At 36.5% G+C, this 20,570-nt stretch overlaps 1 protein-coding gene and 1 long non-coding RNA gene across 2 annotated transcripts in view; one reads left to right on the forward strand and one right to left on the reverse strand.

The window, feature by feature from the left end:
- The window catches only part of LOC127034257 (uncharacterized), a 127,480-nt gene that overhangs the window by 76,956 nt on the left and 29,954 nt on the right, over nt 1–20,570 (forward strand). The gene's annotated exons all lie outside the window — the stretch shown is intronic.
- CDH8 (cadherin 8) overlaps nt 1–20,570 on the reverse strand; it is a 213,917-nt gene that overhangs the window by 71,371 nt on the left and 121,976 nt on the right. The window contains exons 6-8 of the mRNA XM_050922868.1: nt 16,176–16,363; nt 13,457–13,710; nt 5,310–5,446 (exon numbers count right to left, since the gene is read on the reverse strand). Coding sequence (XP_050778825.1) covers nt 5,310–5,446; nt 13,457–13,710; nt 16,176–16,363 — 579 coding nt within the window. The remainder of the gene's footprint in view (nt 1–5,309; nt 5,447–13,456; nt 13,711–16,175; nt 16,364–20,570) is intronic.

Raw genomic sequence — 20,570 nt, forward strand, 5'->3', positions numbered from 1 at the left:
GATCTAAAAAAAATCCATCCAGATTCCTTTTTATTGCTAAAAAGAGGTAACCTACCAATGTGACCAGCACAATATCCATACCCAGGCCTAAAGCCAGAATGAAAGGTGTAAAGGAATTCAAGGCCTTCATGTGCTTTCACAACATCTGCTCAATGAGTTTTGTTGTTGTTGTTTAGTTTTTAAATAAAGATGGTTAGAAGACATACTGGTAGTTGGTGAGATGGTCAGGATCAAGACACAACTTCTTGAGCACAGGCCTAATTACTTCTCACTTGAATGAAACTGGACCCTTGCCTTCTCAAAGGAATATATTAACAGTTTCCACCAACGAAGGACATTATATTCTTGACCAGCTAATTTTACCAACTGTGAAAGGTATTGATCCATCCTGTATATAGCTCTGCAACTACATCTTGACATTGTTTGAAACTCAGAAAATATACAATGTTTCAGTTCCCCACACTCATTCCCAAACACTGATATTCTACCAGAAAGGCAGCCAAAGGCTGTCTGAAGCTAATTAATTGCATTCACCACAAGTTAAATAGAAAGTTTACAGCAAGAAATATTGAACTCTGCTTCTGAGAGAACGCATCTCATATCTACCACCTAAAAAGAGTACCACTATTTAAGACTTCATGTCCGGGTGATAGAGCAAAATACTTCCTTTGTCTTCATCATTCCAGAAGATTGCCAAAATTTATTTACATCACAACTGAAAAGAATCAGAGATCAGTTTCTACTCAAAACATGACAGCCAGTGGAGGAGGCTATCACATGAGGATGTCACAAAAGGAGGAGACATTCAGTAGTCGCTTTTTTAATAGTCAAGGACAAAAAACTGTCCTACAGTTGGCTACTGGTTAAGAGAAATTTGGAACCCAAACAAGTCAACTTATCTCTACCTCAGCCCACAATAAGAGTAAAAGTGGGCCCTGAACAGAGCCTGGGAAGTAGTGGCCAAGGACTAGACTAGTAATAGACTAGGACAGGATGAGCTCTTCAATATCCATCCGAATCTCATATTGAATATTCTACATATAGGATAACTCTTTATTTTTATGTACAAGATCATTAATTCCTTGATATTATCACAGACAATTATATTGACAATGCTTTTTGAATTTCCCTTCATAGTTAGTGCCTGAGAGACAGTACTCTGTCTCTATTACATTTTCAAGGAAGATACTTCTCATAACAAAGACCAAACTTAAAGTAACAACAAAATAAAATATGTTCTCTCCCCATGACGACTCACCAAACACACTTATTTCTGTCTTAGAAGCTTTTAAAAATATTTCCTCAAATAAAAAAAAAAGTAGGTTTCTATGGTATTCTGTGAAATTCAGCTTTTGTTTCATTGTAAATGACATACAATTACACTGGGAATGTAAAAAAAAGCCATCAGCAGGAACTCTAATGCTAGGTGCAAGCTATGAATTATTTTTTTTTCATAGCCACCCTGTAGGCAGCAGTTTCACAATAGTAATGGATGCTGTGGCTCACATGAGGCCTAATGACAAGGCTTATTATTAAAAATACTTATGTATAATTATATTTTTTTTAAAAGCTGGGGAGGGCGGGGACTTGATTCTCACGTCAATGTAATTCAATTGGCTTGGTGGAGCTTCTCCTGATACACACGAGTAGAAGCAAATCAGAAGCAAGTCAGTTAAAGCAGTTTCTTAACAAATGTTTCCCCCCCACCTTTAGCTTTTAGAGAGGAAACGGAAAATTAAATTCTTCTGCATTATGGCAGACACCACATGACAAAACATGTCACCCAAGGTAAGAGAGAAGGCACATTTGGATAATACATTCAGTTTAATCTGTTAAAGGCATTACAATCTTTTAGACAAAAATTCCTCTTTTTAAATCAGTCACCTCACCAAACAGCAATGACATTAATGCTTCCAGATTCTAATATATTTACGCCAGTGCAGGTCAAAGTATGTGGGGAGGGGGACCCAAAAAAAAATCATGGAAATGTTTGTGAAATATCTTTCCACTTTCTGATACAAATTTGTTTTTGTAGAAAATTTCCAATCTGCTCTAATTACTATAGAACTTGGATGCCTTACACATCAGATTTCAAAGCAAGCAGCCTCTCTGGCTGGCAGCCCACAGCAACTCTGAGGGTTTCCTAATAAACCTCTCCCTATGCCACAGGATTACTGTCTCCTGACTTCTACCTATTCTGGGGCATTACTGCCTCCTGGTCTCAGTGCTTCTTCCACTTTTTCTGGTGACAGGGCAAATGTATTGTACACAGCTATACCCAGAAAACACATTAATTCCACACTGTTGATGACAGGGGACTTTCCACACCCAGTGCCAAATATTGATTTTGGAAGTTGCAAGAAAACCATATATTCACAAAAAAGGACCATGGAGAAGGCTTACAGTAGCGCTAGCCCTGCATATTGTGCAACTACACCAGAAGTGAAACAGACTAATGCAGGAAAGCAGATAGCTCTTTTGCATGAGATGTGTTCTTTCATGGGAGGGTTTGTTATATTTTATTTTTGGCCTTATTCAGCAGATCAGCCTTTCTCCTGAACCAGTCAGCCTGCTGTCCTTCCGTTATCATACCTTTCTTTAGCTCAAAAATCTATGGATGTGCTACACTGGATGAGGCTCAGTGAGTAATGAGAAACAACCATTTTGCTTCATATAGCTAGTCAATGTTGGTGCATTTCTTTTATGGCTAGACTCAGTATTTAATGTCAGTAAAGTTCTGAGTGAAGATATAATGACATAAGTTTTAATACTTGTGGTGAATCTCATAATGCATATTATGTGATAGAAGTAAGGATGCCTTGAGGAAAATTGGTATGGAGAATTTCCTTAGAATCAGTGTTTCTACAGCCACAACAAATCTAACCATTACACTTTGCAGCTTTCTCCACTAGAGATGGTAGTATTGCTCAATGGCAGATATTAACCTTGACAAAAGATGCTCTATACAATAGACTCGTACTTCTTTCCCTGTAAATTGTTGTTTCCATAGTTCAGGGCTTTTCCAATAGAAAGCACTCAGGCCATGCTATCAAACTGGTGTTAGCCCACAAGATTTAGCAGTAATTAACAGGGCAAGTTTTATTTATAGTACTGCACACAAATCACAATGGTAGGTCATATTAATACAGTTTACTGTGCATGTAACTCATAGATTCCAAGGTAGAAGGAACCATTGTAAGCATCTAAACTGACCACCCATATATCACAGGCCATAGAACTTTCCAAAAATAATTCCTAGAGCATCATATCTTTTAAAAAACATCCAATCTTGATTTTAAAATTGTCAGTGATGGAGAATCCATCATGACTCTTGATGATTTGTTCCAGTGATTAATTACCTTTACTGTTAAAAATTTACACCTTATTTCCAGTCTGAATTTGTCTACTTTCAACTTCCAGCTATTGGGTCATGTTATACCTTCCTCTGCTAGATTGGAGAACCTCTTATTAAATATTTGTTTCCCATATAAGATTGCATATCCCATTAACCTTTTCTTTGATAAGCTAAATAGATTGAGCTTCTTGAATCTGTAAGTATAAGCCATGTTTTCTAATCCTTTAATCACTCTTGCTTCTCTTCTCTGATCCCTCTCCAATGTATCAACATCGTTCTTGATACAGTATTCCAGCTGTGGTTGTACCACTGCCAATAACAGAGAGAAAATAACTTTTCTACTCCTACTGGAAATTCCACTCGTTATGCTCCAAAGGATTGTATTAGCCCTTTTGGTCACAGCCTTGCAATGGGAGGCCACATACAGCAGATTATTTACCACAACTCCTAAATTTTTTTCAGTCACTGCTTCCCAGGATTGTCACCCATTGTTTAAGTATGGCCTATGTTCTTTGTTCCCAGGCATTTACCTTCAGACATATTAAGATTGTTCTGTATCAGTGACCTGTCCTGTTCATTATTTACCACTCCTCCAAATTGTGTCATCTGCAAATCATATCAGTGATAATATTTTGTTTTCTTCCAGGTCATTGATAAAAATGTTAAATAGCATGGGGCCAACTTGAGATTTTATTTTATATTCAGTTCTATCTTTCTTGTTTATTCACACACTTTGGTTACCACTCATGGTTTGCACTTTCAAATATAAATACTATGGGAAAAACTGACTACAAAATATATTGTAACATCCAAGTAAAAACCTTTTATTCTATCATTCATTCTCATGTTGGCAGATGACTGTGTTATGAGCTTAATACTTAAAAGTAGCAGTTATTACAGCACCAAATATTTAAATCAGATGGTTGGGTAAGGGTGGGAGGAGGCGATCTGAAAATTAGTAGAGATCATTAACATGGTTAATATGGTTATGGTTATCGTCTCATTAGAAAATCAGTATGGTTTCTTCAACAGAAGACAATGTTCTTAGGACATGGTGGGAAGAACACATCTAGTAATAGAAATTGTGTATACACGTTGATGGCAGAATAAATATATTAGCAAGAACACATATGTATCTAAGCTGAAGCTGTAAAAGATGGGAAAACCACTCAGCAACATCATTAAAAAATAAATGAAAACTAACATTTCTTTACTGCAGTAGGTTCTTTATGTGAAGTTTCTTTTCTGAAATAATAAGAATTAAACTTAGTTCAATTTTGGGAGTTTAGGGATTACATAATTGAGAATTTTGCCTGGTTATGGCCTAAGGCCCATATTTTTAATGGCATTTACTATGCTCAGTGTTGTAATGCCCAATTGATTTAGGCCCCTAAGCCTAATTCAAAACCTAGATCTCATTCAGTCTCAATGGGACTTAGATTTTAGAAACCTGGCCTAAGACCCTGAATCCTGTGGATACTTAAACGTGTATGTAACTTTGATCATGTGCAAAGTTACATACATGCTTAACCATTTATGGGACTAGAACAAAGTAAATACTCAAAGTAAAGACCTCAGGCTTTGGCCCACAATTGACTTTAATGGTGTGAGAATTTCACGCTCCTTCTATTAGAGTCTCACCAGGTATTCCCTCTCTCTTACTTTTACAGTTTTTCCTGCACAAACATATCCATATTTTCTTTTACAACTATATGTTACTTTCCTCATTTATAAAACACATTTTTGAAAATAGACATGATAGGAGAATGTCATATAAAATTAGCTTAGCTTTCACAACCTTGTTATTTTAAAATCTAAAACACGTATACTGTAGAATATCTTTCACAATCTATACAATCTCTAATAGTTATTCAAACATTTGAAACTACAACAGACAATATTACAAGACAAACAGAACCAAAAGTAAAGCATGGACAAATGCATAAGCACTTACTAGTTTCCGTAGCTACAATAGTTATGTTGTGCCACGTGTTTGTTTCTCTGTCGAGTGCTGTTGCCAAAGTTATTTTTCCATCATCTGCATTAATGTTGAACTGTCTCTCAAGGTCAGTATGTCGATCAATGGAAAACCTACAAAATGAGCATCCCTGTAATCTACTCAGATAAATTTGAATTATCTGTTGATATTGCAGAAGAATTTAAGTAATCTTCTGAGAACTGCAGTTTTCTAGCCAAACGGATTGAGCAGCTCAATAGCATAATAATTTATAAGACAAAATAAGTGACTGTGTCTCAAGAAACTTAATTGTTGTCCAAGGAGTAATTAGCTGAATATTCAACATGAAGGTCATAAACTGCCATCGGGTTCAGTAGGTAACATCTTTAAAAACCACTGCTGATCAAGAGTTAATTAGAAAATCCATCACATTTATTAGACAACTTACGTAGTATTTCATTTAATATAAATTCAACACCAATATATTAAACACACACAAAAATATTGAGCTTCATGGTTATTTTAAATGAGTACTGAAAAACATTCTTTTACTAATATTTTTCAGTTTTAATGAAGCATGAAATATTAACCAAGCACATTACCTGCTTAGTTTTCAAGCAATTCCATGGACAATAGGTAAGTTAATGAATCACCATTTAGCAGTAAAGCACTTAAAAAACAAACAAACAACAAAAATACACACAAAAAAGAAAATACAGGGATTGACTGTAATATGGATTGACGTAATTGGTTTCTAAGAAAACAACTTTGATCTGACAGCTAATCAGAGCTTGCAAATGAGAATATACAGGTAAATTATGCAGCCTAAACATAGCCAGTTTGACTAACAAGAAAGAGCTGCAGTAGATTGCTCCAACAGTGCATTAAGCAGAATGATGATTTAGGGCTCGGCACAAGAAAGCTTTTATATAGGTTCATTTTCATAGAGTTGTTTTATTAATGTATTACTTGTTAAAAGAAACTAAACTGGAAAATTAAGCCTTCCAATTTTTTTTGATGGGTGAGGTACAAAAAGAATTTATCACAAACTACTGATACGGTACAACAGTCACTGGCTTCAAGGGGTTTTACTGAATCTGAACTGTGGATTTATATAAGAGACTGTAATGCTTTTGTGTCTAGGTATTATAAAGAATAACAGCATGCACTGATGGTTCTGCATCTGTTCTGCATTATACCTAGGCATAATGGAGTGAGCTAGGATGGAGTGTCAGAGTGGATTACACACTTTATATTGTGGTTATGGTCTGGAAAGTGACTCAAAAATGGCAGTGTCCTGTTACACATCTGTTTCTTACTAACACTCTGCACTATATCTGCTTAGTTCACTGATGAAAAACTAACATATTTCACTACAGTCGACAAGACAATTATTAAGATACCAGCTTATTCTATTCCTCCTCATGCATCATCATCAACCTCCAACAAAGTTCTGGTTCCAGAGCCTTTCTTTGTCATGATGACATACACTGGGAACTGATGTAGGATTAAACAAAACTTGATTAACCTGAACTCATTCCTGGTGTAACTCCACTGATGTCAACAGAATACACCAGGAAAAATCTTGAGCCATCAGACTGACCTACCTAGGTCTAGTAATTGAATTTTAAATCTCACTGTTACAACAACTTTTCCAGTATTTGAATAGTAAATCCTTTGTTCATATTTAGAAGTAGATAAGTGTTGCAATTTTACTATGTTGCGGGTAAATTTATTAAATATATTTCCCATTTTAAAAGTTTTAGTTCACCGCAAATGTTTATTGGGCAAGCTCTGCTGTACAAACATGGCTCTAGGAAAATCTAATGTCGGCCATAATATTGTTAGCTTGAATAACAACGAAAGGACTGAAATTTAAAATGTCTCTTTGGCCCAAAAGACATTTTAGACTTGATTTATTCCATCTTCAAGGTGTTATTAGCTGTATGCAGAACTACAGTAGCTAAAAAGAATAGCAAAGAAGGATCCACGGCCAAATTTTCATAAATGGCTGCTTAAGGCAAGGCATCTACATTCATATTCGGACCTCTAAGTAACCTGATTTTCAGGTGAGTTGAGCACACCAAGTTCCTATTGGCTTGAATAAGAATGAACAACATTCCATTTGTCCGAGACCCACTCTGTATTATAATTCCATTCCTGGTTCTGTACTAACAGTATATATATATTTTTAAAGTTCTATAACTGGGGATTTAACATCAGTGAGTTTATTGTAGTGATTTTAATCCTAACAATATTTATTCAGAATGCAAAAAATGCATTAAAAATAAAACATTACTTAACACAAGTTACATGGGTTTACAAGGTTGCCAAGAGGCAAAAATCCCCTCTTGACTATAAATTAAGAAATATCTTCTACAAAGTAAAAAATATAAAATCTGCAGTGCCATAAACTTGGGGAGACTAATGGCATATATGAAGCTATCTTTTCATGATAATAATATTATAGCTCTTTTTAATGGGGCTGCATTGTCAAATATATACACGATACATAAAATGTACATTTCTATAAAAATGGAAAAGAATATCTCAGAAAATAATATCCTTTGAAATTGCCATAGTAACACCACAGGTTATTTGGACTTTTTTTTGTTGTTGTTAGTTTATTAAACTGTGCAGGAAAGAAATAGGTGGTGTGATCATACATTCCTTTAGCTAAAGACTCTGGGACTGATTCTGATTGCTCTCACTAGATTTACCTTGATGCATCTCCACTGACTTAATATGAGTTATTCTTGATTTACATCAAGGTAAATGAGAGCAAAATGCAACTTTCATTGTTGAGAATTCTACTTTCCTGATCCTGCTGAGATCTGAATCACAATATTGATGCTATAAATCACCCTATCTCAGTGATGCCAGGCAAAGAGGGCATGTTACTTGGTGACTGAGATAAACAGCTGTACCCTAGGAAGGCAAAAAATATTGTATTAACGATTTTAAGGCCTGCTGTGAATTAAGAAAATGATCCTTGGGTGACAAAGATGAAGTCTCTCCAGTATGAATTTGTGGGAAAACTTCTACAATGAAGCTTACTTCTCTCAAAGAGAGAGACTGAAGAGCAGTGAACATCTCTGAATTTATAGGAGGGCAGAGAGTGTAGAGAAAGCACAAATTATTACACATGATTTTTGCTATGCACTTGGACCAAGACTTGGCCAAGGCAATAAAATAACAGAAATATGAAATGAGCAGCACTGGAATAAGTCAGAACAGATTTGAAGAGAAACTTAGAATGATAAAAGATGCTGATCTGATACATTGAACCACTACAGAGCAGTTTGACTATCTTTACTGAAGTTTAGCAGTGGAACTCCTTACAGAAACTTTCTACTCATTGTGATTAAGAATTTCCCTAGACAGAGTCTAGAACTATAAACTACACATTTATGAAAGTTTTAATCGAATTTGGTAACTGTCAGATTAGCACGTTTGAAAAAAGTATGTTCAAATTTGTGTATATATTAAATCAGCAAAGTTTAAAAGTGAACCAGTGACTTAAATAATTTCGAACAGAGAAATTGTAAATGTAGAGAAAAGAAGCAGAATTGATCCTTATAAAAAATAACACTGGATTATGAGATGCAGACATCCTACAAGATGCACAAAGAAAACAATCTTGCTTGGTCATATATTTTTCCATATGGACATACTTTAGAATTGATATCAACAAATAAATCATATGCAAGGGAATATCCTAACAGATAATTAAGACAGAATCAACAGCTGGATCTTACATAACTTCTTCTCTACTTCACATAGCACTAGTATCTCTCCATTCCCAGACCTACCTCCAGACAGAGGTAGTGAGAGAACGGCCACATTACACATACACACAAAGCCTCATCCTTCAGTCTGTCCTGGCACAACTCCCTTTGAATTTAAATGGAAGTTTTCCTGTTATGAAGACTGCAAGATTCAGGATTGAGCAATCTGTTTGCTATAGGTTATTGCTTTCCCTTATTACCCTTCCTAACAAACTATCACCCATAACCGGACTGGGAAAAAATTGAGAGGCTATGAAGTGAAGTAAGACATCTTCCGCCACCCTTTAGACCAGGTTTTCTCAAACTGTGGGTCAGTACCCAAACTAGGTCATCAGATTGTTTCAATGGGTCATGTGGCAGTTCCTGTGGCTCCTATCCCTTAGGGCTGGCTGGGCTCACCCGCCTTCTCCAGGCACTGCAACCTTTGGGGTCCCAGTGCCATTCAGGTTTAGTCTAGCCTAGATGATGGGAGTCCAGGCATAGGCACTGACTCCATGGGTGCTCCAGGACTGGAGTACCCATGGGGAAAAATGGTGGATGCTGAGCACCCACCGGCAACCTCCCTAACAGAACCCCTCCCTACCCCTGTCTCCTCCTGCCTGCTGGTGGGCCCCGCCAATCAGCACCTCCCCCACGCTCCCTGCACCTCCTGCTCACCACAATCTGCTGTTTTGCAACATGCAGGAGGCTGGAGGAGTGGGGGGGGGAGCAGTAAGAATGTGGCACACTGAAGGAAGGGGCACAGAACGAGGTGGGGAGAAGAACGGTGGGGTGGAGTGGTGGAGGGAAGAGACACGGCGGAGGCAGGATGGGGTGGGAAGGGGCTGGTGGGGGTCGGGCCTTGGGGGAAGGGGTGGAGTGGGGGCAGCACCTGGGGCAGAACTGGGGGCTGAGCAACCCCAGGCACTTTGGAAAGTCGGCACCTGTGAGTCCAGGTGGCCAAATTCCACTGAGTGGCACTGCAACCCCATGAGCCAGGTCACAACCCCACTCACAAATTTGGTCCAGTTGTGTGGGTGGGGCCAAAGTTTAGCAGGACTTAGCAAATCCGGAGCCAAGAGCCAAGCCCTGACAGTCCCACAGCACAAGAACTGCAGAAGCCACCACTGTGGGGTAAATACTAGGCAGGACACAACCCCTCCAGGGGAGCAGGGGAGCAGCCATCCAGGGCGCAAAGACATGGGCAGGTCTCAGGGTTGGAGTGCCACTCCATCCCCTGACTCACCTCAGTGGGCCGCCCAGACTGTCTAGGTTAGTGGGGGAGCTTGTGGCCCCACATGTCCCTTCTGCATGTCACCTCTGGTAGGGGAAGAAATATGCTTGCTTGTCCCCGGTGCTAAAATGCCTAGTCTGCCACATGCTCCATGCTAGACTATTTACTGGGTTGTGACAGGCCATAAACATTTACTAATGGGTACTGAGCCGGAAAAGTTTGAGATCAACTGATTTAGATGATGATCTCTGCATCTCAGCTGAAGTGATCGAAGAGGGCAAGAATTAAAACAGTGATTCACAAAATCACAGTAATCTCCCTGAAATGTTGTTTGGGAGAAAATAAATGGAAAAACATCCTATTTTGATATTTTTGGAATAAAATGTTTTGATTTTTCCTTTCAGAACAACTTTGTTTCCATTTAAGAAAAATGTGTACTATACAATTTTTGAAATATCAAAATCAAAACAAAATATTTTTTCACTCAAAATGATTTATTTTTATTTTTTAAATTTTCTTTCAGACTATTTTAAAATGTGTGGGTTTTGTTCCAAATAGTGACAAAAAACAAATCTTGAAATCTTAAAATCTTCCACAAAATGGATTGTCAATGTTATGCCCAGCTCTAATATACAATAGTGCTATCATAGAGATGCAAAATCTCATGATCTTCTTTTATTTTTTAAAATAATTTGTCCAAGAGATAAAATATATATTTAAATTCACTAGGCCTTTCTGGAACCAACTAATACTATACTAGCTAGTGCCAGAATTAACCGGTTGTATGCCAAGAATAAGCATGAAAATGCAGAAAATTATACTTTGTACTTTTCTCATTTAGTTAACAAGAAAATACTGTGGAAAGATGCCAACTTTTTTTTTAAATTAGTCCGATCATCTTGTGTATTTATTTTTTTAAAGAAAAAATAATTGAATTTACACTAAAGAATTTGGCATTTCTCATTTTAATAGGCTCAGTTCTGTCTTTTCTTATATCAAGGGTATATATGGTTTTTATATAATTTGATCAAGAAATAGCATTATCTGGTTCTGCCACTCAGCTTGTATAAGATTTTGGAGAACATCATGAGAGATGTACCATGTGCACATAAGGTGAAGAAAGGGAAGACTTAACGATGTTATATATCCAGAGGGGAATTAAGCAAGGAAGTGGTTCAGATGTCAGGGCTGGGGCATGGGCATCCTTGTCTAGGGTTAACATTAGGCATGGGCTGACAGTCCAGAAGCCAATTACCAGGAATCAGGCTGAGTTGGAACACCAGGAGATCAGAATCGGGAGAAACCAGAGGGCAGGGATCAAGAATCAGTTATCAAGTGTCAGGCCAAGTGAGGATACCAGCAGGTCAGGCTCAGAAGGCAGAAACGTAAACACCAGTGGCCAATGGCAGGATGAATCCCACTTTTACAGACAATTTCCTGTTTCCTCCTCTGGCTTAAATAGGGGCTGCAGCCCAGTCAGGACCCGTGGAGCTCTCCCAATCAGAGTGTAGAAGTGGATCATGGTCCCAGTTAGGCTTCATGGACCTTAGTCCTAGCTGCTGTCTCTGAGCTGCCAGATGGAGGATTGGAGGGTGATGAATCCACAAAATTAGGGATGAAGACCCATGGGGCCTGACATAAGACAGATCAAGATGTGTGTATTTTTTCTTCCCTTTTTTTTCTGCTATTTTTTAAATCCTGAGAAAATATGCTGTGCTGTTCAAAATAAATATGTGTCAGTAATTTTTAATTGACTCGATCAGCACTTCTCAGAGTCCCTCTGTTGAGAGTGACAAAAAGAGGTGCCAATTAACACTAATTTGGATGTGCCCATTAGGAACTAGGTTGTAATCATCCATTAATTTCACAAAAGAACCTGAACAGTTATTAGATGTTAACAAACTTTGGTTACTAAACTTACTAAACTTAACTAGATTTTAATTGATGTCCTAGAGGTGAAAGGCTCTTTACTAATAGTAATCTTCCAAACAAACCAGTCCTACAGGAGTTAACTTTTCCAAATCTGCTGAGGAAATAATAATTTCCTGTTACCGTAAGTTAGTCAAACTTAGTGTGCCACCTGTGGCTCATTGTGTGATATGGTAAAACTGTGTCCTTGGCCACATTGTTTAAATGATGTAAACGATAGTGGTCAGAAAATGGGTGTAAGCGGTAAAATAATGTAATTAGCATCATTTTGTCATCCTTATATGTGCAGAATGGGTATAACTTACACTTCATGAGGGCAGAAAGGTGGGGTGGTGGATAATATTATCAGAAGTCATATGGCTTCAACTTTATCAATTCTTTCAAAATATACTCTCACTGTGGGACTGACTCTGCAGTCTATTTTGATAAGACTTTTATTGACTTTAAAAGGAGTTTTTCCTGAGCTAAGTGTTAGGCATTGGGCCCAGAATTCCTTCACACAACAAACAAAATGTTCTTTTGGAACTGTCTGATGTTATCACATAAGAGGTTAGCAAAGGGAAAAGATGTGTGTGAATAAAAATCAGACAGAAATAATTCTAATTTGCATAAAACCTTAATAGTGGATTTTATCTAATTTGGGTCAGATCAAAGAGAGAGAAAATATAAATGAAAAAAAAAAAAGAAGCAAAATTCTTCCCTGGTGCAAACACTGTTCTTTTCATTGGCATTAAATCAGGGATGAGTTTGGTTTAAGAAATTCAGTCCAGACTATAAAAGAAATATTTCCAATATTACAGCCAATTATGTGGAATTGCCTTGTACTCAGGATTGTTAACGAGGAAGCTGGAGGATTATTTCAAACTAAACACAGTAAGTGAAATAAACATTAATAAGTTAAATGCTGCACTCAGATTTCTTATATCCCTATATATCTTATATCCATTTAATTCCCATTGTTGGACAAGACAACTGAATTGGGAAAGAAACAAAACAGCTTATGTTTTTTAATTATGAAAATTATTTGATTAGAAGTGTGACATCTAACACAGCAAAGATGTTTTTCAAGTGAAACACAGAAAGACAATGCTTTCTCAAAAATGTAACACGGAGAGTGAGAACAAACTGCTCTCCACTCTATCATCCATTGCACTAATAATGTACTTAGAATTCTGACAGCAGCTTTTTTAAGGATAACTTTAAAGCAGCACTACCTTATAGGACTAGAAGACACATCAGGGTCATGAGCAGTCACCTGACCAATCACAGAGTTAATAGCAGCATTTTCATGCACTTCCAGTAGATAAGTAGGTGATGAAAAGACTGGAGGTTCATCAGCATCCTCCACTACAATTTTTACTGTTGCTGTATCCTTGAATGGTCCTCCACTGATGAAGCGAGGATCAATATGAACGTTGGCTGCTTCTACCTTCAGAGTATAGGATTTTTTGGTCTCAAAGTCCAGGGGCTGTTAAGAATGACAAAGATAAATGACTTGCACTAATGACCAGAGAAGCCAGAACAAATAAATATAATGCTGATGGATGAAAGTTACATGCATTTAAGTACATTCACTGAGTTTTCATACAATCACTTCCCATTCCCTGAAATCCAACCTGTAAATTATCTGGGCATTTATTGATATGTTTAGTATTAAGCCTCAGTGAAAGCAGTCCCTCATCTTTTTTTCTTCTGCATTATTTCACTAGAAATTCACAATGATATATTCTCTCTCATGAATTGCATGATCATAATTTCATGTTAGATTCACGATAAAATTTTACTGGTGATTACCTGATGTGCATGCATTTAATCAGTGTTAGTTGGAGATAAGGAGAAATCTTATACAAGCTCCATGTGGAATAAATATATTATTATTTTTTAGAACAGTATGAAAAATGTAAAGAACTAGCAATTATTGTTCTTTAGGCAGAAGAGGTATTATGCAGAGTAATTTAGAGATAATCATATAAAAAGTATTTTTATATTAGTACACCTCAAATAAGTCTTTGCGTCAGTATGTATAGTGACAAATGAGGCAGATCTCTCTCAGGAATTTCTTATAACTACTGCAGTTTATATTGCTGTATCCTTCTTTAATTTCAGACAGATAAACATGGAGCCAATTACGCTAATCCACCAATGTAACTTCACCATCATTGCCATTGTTTTTGATATTTTATTGCTGTACATCAAAATGTAAGATTTGGAAAAAAATGTTATTGATGTAAAGGAATGAGTCATATAGTAAAAAACAAGTCTATGATATCTTCAAATGTGAGAACTGATGAGCATCTACGATTCAGATCTGCAGTTTCATGCACATCTGCATCAGTATATTCACAATATAATTCTCATGTCTCAGAATGATTCAAATTTCAAAAACGCAAATTTGTTAAGCTCTGAAAGATTTGCATTACAATGTTCAGTGGAAAAAAGAAAAGGACAGAGAAGTCTCAAATCTGCAATGCAAATGCAAACAAGAACACAAGCAGGCATTACAAAACTCTTTCAGGAACTCTCTGAAAGCTTTAAATATATATTCTTACTTTGAAAAATTGTGTTGATTTTTAGATATGAATCCAGCTCTAATTGGACTTTGCTCTTTCTCAACAATTTCTAGTAAACATGACAAGCACTTGCTTCTCTGTCTACTCAGAAATTACTAAGCTTTTGTACTTATGAATAGGTGATTGTAGATCAGCATATTCACAATTTGCCAATCACACCTTCTGTATCATTTTTAGCAATTTCAAATTCTTCATGATAATGACAGCATCCCATAGAATATGTCAAGCCTAGTCCCCAGAGTACCATATTCAAAATTTACTCTACATTGTCTAAACTTGAATGAATTTAAAACTGCAGGGGGATGAGGAGAAATAAAAGAAGAAAAGAAAGAAAACCCCACACCTTTGGCGAATGTCTCCTTACATACATTTTCTGCTACAGGGAACAAAAGTGGTTATTGCTGTCAGGATGAATATGCGAAACAACAGTATGTTAGAGGCTCAGTTATGAAATAACTGGTGAGGGAAATGGGGCAAAAGGCTAATTGCTTTAGTCTGTAAAGTAGGCCCACAGCATACAATAATTAACAGAGTATAGGAGCTTGTATCATGTCTTTAACCTGTGGAAAAGAGAATCTAAAGCACAGATGCATACATAGTTTTTCTTTTCTTTATATATTTCTTATGAATAGGTCTGCACTGTAAAAGTATATTAAACCATTTTCATTCTGACCTTTTTAATTTAATAATAGCCACAAAGTTGAATGTTAACTATCTATTCATATTGGATTCTTATTTTCCAGCTAGAACGTCCTGTGGAAATGTATTATACCTGTTTAATTACAAAAGACTATTAGAGTGCTTTGTGGTAGGCATGGAATTCAAACATTTTCATGATCACTTTTATAATGTTACAATTTATAGTCATATTTAGAGCCAGGTTTCTAAAAGACATGAGTTTTGCCATTGATTTCAGTGGGACCAGGATTTCACCTCAGATGTCTTCTGTATGTACATGGCTAGATGGGTGCCTCTTCAAACAAGCAAGTACACAACCCTCCATGTTGTATACACACATGCACTAAATACACACACAAAAAGGAGTAGTGGACCTGAAGCTTTAGCTTGGGCCTGAATTTGCCACCCTTACTCATGCTGAGTACTTCCTTATGCCCTGAGTAGGTCCACTTAGATCACTACTCATGGAGTAAAGTGGTGTTCTACATGAGTAGAGGTGGCAGAATTTGGTCCCTCTGGATTACAGATACTTTATTACTCAATAAATACTCATAAATTATACATTAACTGATCAAGATTCAACTAGCCAAACAGCTGGCCAAATACCATAACAAATTATTTGACCAACGGCGAAACTGAATAATTGTACATAGATGAAAGTTAATTTTACACAGTTGTCATTTACCTTTCTCAGTCTAATAATACCATCCTGAGTCTGAACATCTGATGTGATTTCAAATATATCCATTCCATCTCCTTCAATGATGTCATAGGATGACTTAGCATTTTCTCCAATATCCAGGTCATTTGCTTTAACCCTTCCTATTGGCTCCCCAAGAGCAATGTCTTCCATTACTGAGAAGTGATACAGACCTTACAAACAAGAGGAAAAGACTAAACATTAAGCCTGATTCTAGATTCCCTTTCATGCTCTTTATTCATCTGTTTCCCCAAAGTAAATGCTTGAGATGTGCAACCGATACAAACCGCATTTAAACAAATTATTTACTTAAAGCTGCATAATGTGCTCCATACAGGGGAATGCTCTGTTGACTTGATGTGAATGTTCTTGTTTCACTCACTATATTATCCTATCTCCTGCCTGCGGGGATGTTCAGTGTTGCCAAACATAAAATATTAAGCTATTTTCAGCACAGAAAGATGCAATGTGTAATTTACTGCAAGGCACTTTTGAACTTACCTTTGTATTTACAGACTTGTAGACCATTTTTGATAAAATCCAATTACTACACTTCAGCTTGTGCCCTGCAGCAAACTTATCAGATACATTAAAGATGTCTCTTGTGACTTAAAATCTTCACTGCTCTGTTGACCATAAACTTTACCTTCTGTTAATTTCTGGTCAGAATCTAATTGGTCAGTATATTTTCTTCTGTGAGGTAGAAAACTCACTAATTAGGAGAGAGGCAGGAAATGTTCCCCAACTCATGTTTCAAAGGAAATAATACCTACTTCATAATGAGGGATTAACATCTTTACAATTTTGCCAAGGGATGACTTAATCCCAATGGAAAGCCCTATATGTGCCCTGCATTATGTGAAAATTCAGTAATTGTATTTTATTTCTTATTTTAATCGGTTATGGTACTTCAGACACCTTTATATTCAAGTAGGATTTATTTAAAGGAGATGCAAAGTCTGTTTTTATTGAAATTCCATGTTTTATCCCTCAGATTACTAGTTTGTTAAGAAGAGAACCAAAACACCTATTTTGATGAAATATCTTCCTGGCTTTAGTAAAGACCCGGACGCCAGCAGATGCATACAAAGCATGCACGGCCTCTGCTTTCTGAAATCCTCTACAGATGGCCTAATTATTGCAGCTTCTTAATAATCTCTACCCATTGTAGCTACAGGTAAGGGCTGAGCATGTCACCTTCAGGAATGTTCCTGAGTTGAAAGAATTCAAGTTTGCAGACAAGTATGTTACAAACATCCTGTGGTAGAAGATCTGGACTTGTTCTTTTCATTCCCGCTCAGTGAAAGTTTGCTCCACCACAGTGTGTAATTTTTAGCCTAATATGCTGCTTTTTGTTTTCTGAAACCATGATTTGCTGATGAAAAGATTGCTAGTCTAACTAATTAGTGTATTAACTACAATGACAACATTCAAAACTGAGTAAGAAAAAGGGCAAATATACAAAATACAGAAATATATTCATTGGATATCAAAAAGCATATATATATATAATCTGCCCTAAAATTAACTGGATTCCTTCTCAATTTTTTCCTGTTCACTTTACACAAACTCTTCTCTTTTGATGTCATTAACATTTGTGTCACTGTGTTTACAGTATAAAATTGACATTTGTATGGGGCAGGAAAGTAACAGCAGTTTAATCTATAATTTATTTTTTCTTTAATGTTTCCCAGGCTGAAGACATAATTTGAAGATCATTGAGAATCCTCAAACACATAAAAGCTCAGAAACAATGAGCAGCCATAGTAATCAGTTTCCTCCAGAGACTAAATTATGTATTCATGATTTATACTGCTGTCCACACATCATGGTTTGTCTCTCTACACAGTTGATTGAAATTCTTTAAGGAGGTATTTTTTTCTCTGATTTACAAAGAAGATATACAGAATTAACATTTATTTTTCCATGTTGTTTTGAGTAATGGATAAAAAAAGTCCCTAAGACTTATGAAGAGGTCTGCCATGACATCATAGTTCAGACTGTGACTAGCAGTCCATTCTAAGCTTATTTTAAAGCATTCTAACTTTTCACAGCAGTGAGCTGTTCTTCTGAATATAATCTTATGGTAAACTGTTGGATTAAAAACTTCAATGTTTTATAAAATGCCTCTAAAATGATTTCCAAGAGAGCACAGAAGTAGTGAAAGTTCATCTTTTTCATTTCTAAAACCCGGGAGGCTCTTTCAAATCTAACCATAAACACATATTTGTGTCCTGCCTGGAAACAATAAACCGATAAAACACACTGGGTTCATTACAATTTATTGTGAAAGCAGCATGTATTACATCTTATGAATTTCCATTTCATTCTGGTAAGGCTCCATTGTAAGCATGATCCTTTCTTATTTTGGCTTACAGACAAATGCAAATTGTGCTTTAACAAAGGTGTCCTAATAAGTGTCAAGGAATTGAACAATGATTGTATAAGATTAGAGCCGTGACTAATCTGCAATAGTAGCCAGCCTGACTATGAATACTCAGTTCTCAAAGGCCATGTTGACAATAGTGTCAAGATACAATATTTAACAATGTGCATCCTCTTTATAAGGTGTTTCTTTTTCTTTTATTGCTTTATATAAATAAAAAAGAAATTTCTATATATGAATTTTTGAACTGATGAAAAGTGTTGGACTTGACAACCCAGTCTGTATTTATGTTTAGATCTGAAAGAGTGTTAGTCCACATTAATTGTCCACCTAGCCGGTACATCACATGGAGTGGTGGTGCAGGCTTCCTCATACTGCCCTGTCAATGTATTTCAAAATCCAAAGCTGGAGTGACCACATGGAGATATATGTGAGGAGTTTGTAGGGTAAAAGTACAACTTAGGTCTTGTCTACTCTATGGGGAGAGATCGATATAAGTTACACAACTTCAGCTACATGAATAATGTAGCTGAAATCTATGTACTTAGATCTACTTACTGCAGGGTCCACACTACGCTATGTCAACAGGAGACGCTCTCTGGTCGACTCCCCTTGCGCTTCTCATTCAGGAGGAGTACAGGAATCGATGGAAGAGTGATCTGAGGTCAATTTAGCGGGTCTTCTCAAGACCCGCTAAATTGACCACCAATGCATCGATCGCCATGCGTCGATCCCTCGGTAAGTGTAGACAAGCCCTTAGTTTCCATATCCATTCAGTCCTTGATCTCCAGGCTGAGACTCCCAACAAGAGAGACAATTAGTATCAGCTTTGTAATGATTTTCTGATCTGCTTGTCTGTTTCCTAGGTCCTAGACAGACACTATCAGATAATTTCATATTGGCATTAAAGACCTTTGACAAAGGTATAACTAATTCTGATGTAAGTACAAAAGCTAGGTATCTGGCCAAAGTAGCCCTATAGTTACAGATTTAGAACTACTGTACATTGCACATATTCAAAATAAATGTCTCTGCATTATGGTGATACAGCTTATATATTAGCTTCATCTGTAGATGTTTGCATTGTAAAGGGGCATGTCACCTTACATTGTATAGCACTGATGCACAAGGTGACACAATGTGATGTGAAGTAAGAAACTCAGGGATTTCATCATATAATATAACAAGAGAAATAAGAAAAAAAAGATTGTGCATTCAGTACTTAGCACTTATAAACCTCAGTGAAATTAGGCATTAAAATAACTTTGTTCAGAAGTAACCCTTTATAGCTGCTTACTTATTTTATTTTATTTTCTTCATCTCCCTCCACGTATATGTGTCTATCCTAAACTCTAGGACTTACATTTACTCTGTGTAGGGATCTGGCATAAGATACTATTTAAATCCTCACAAAAGTGGAAAGTGGTACTTAAAATGGTACATAGGTATCTCCATCTTAATGGGATGAATTTCACCTTGGACACACAAATAATTTGCTTTAAAATCGCATATGTAGAGAAGTATAGATGACCCAATGTCAACATTAAAATATTTCCCAGCCCTAACTGCCCACTCACTTAACCCCTCAGAAAAATAGCCTGGATGATTAGATAAGATTAGAGGAATATATTCTATCATGACATTAAAATACACTATTCCAAATAAAATCAAACCAGTTATGTTCCTTTTTTTAAACTTTGAAACAGATTACAAAGCACTGCAGAGAAGCTCAGCAGGATGCTAAATCATTTTAACCTAACCCAGCAAGACATGCATTCGAACCATAGCAGTAAATATGGATTTTGAATTAAAGGTCAACAATTAACTAGACTCATAATTTTAAAATATATATATATATTCTCCTCTCATACTCAGTAAAACCTTTATTTCTTTTATCAACTATGTATGTCTTTTAAAACTAATATTACTGTACCTACCTTCACCTAAGACAGGTTTGCATTTAAAAGTAACTAGAATCTTAGAAACAACAACAC

Source organism: Gopherus flavomarginatus, chromosome 14 (genome assembly GCF_025201925.1).
Source record: "Gopherus flavomarginatus isolate rGopFla2 chromosome 14, rGopFla2.mat.asm, whole genome shotgun sequence".
Lineage (NCBI taxonomy): Eukaryota > Metazoa > Chordata > Testudines > Testudinidae > Gopherus > Gopherus flavomarginatus.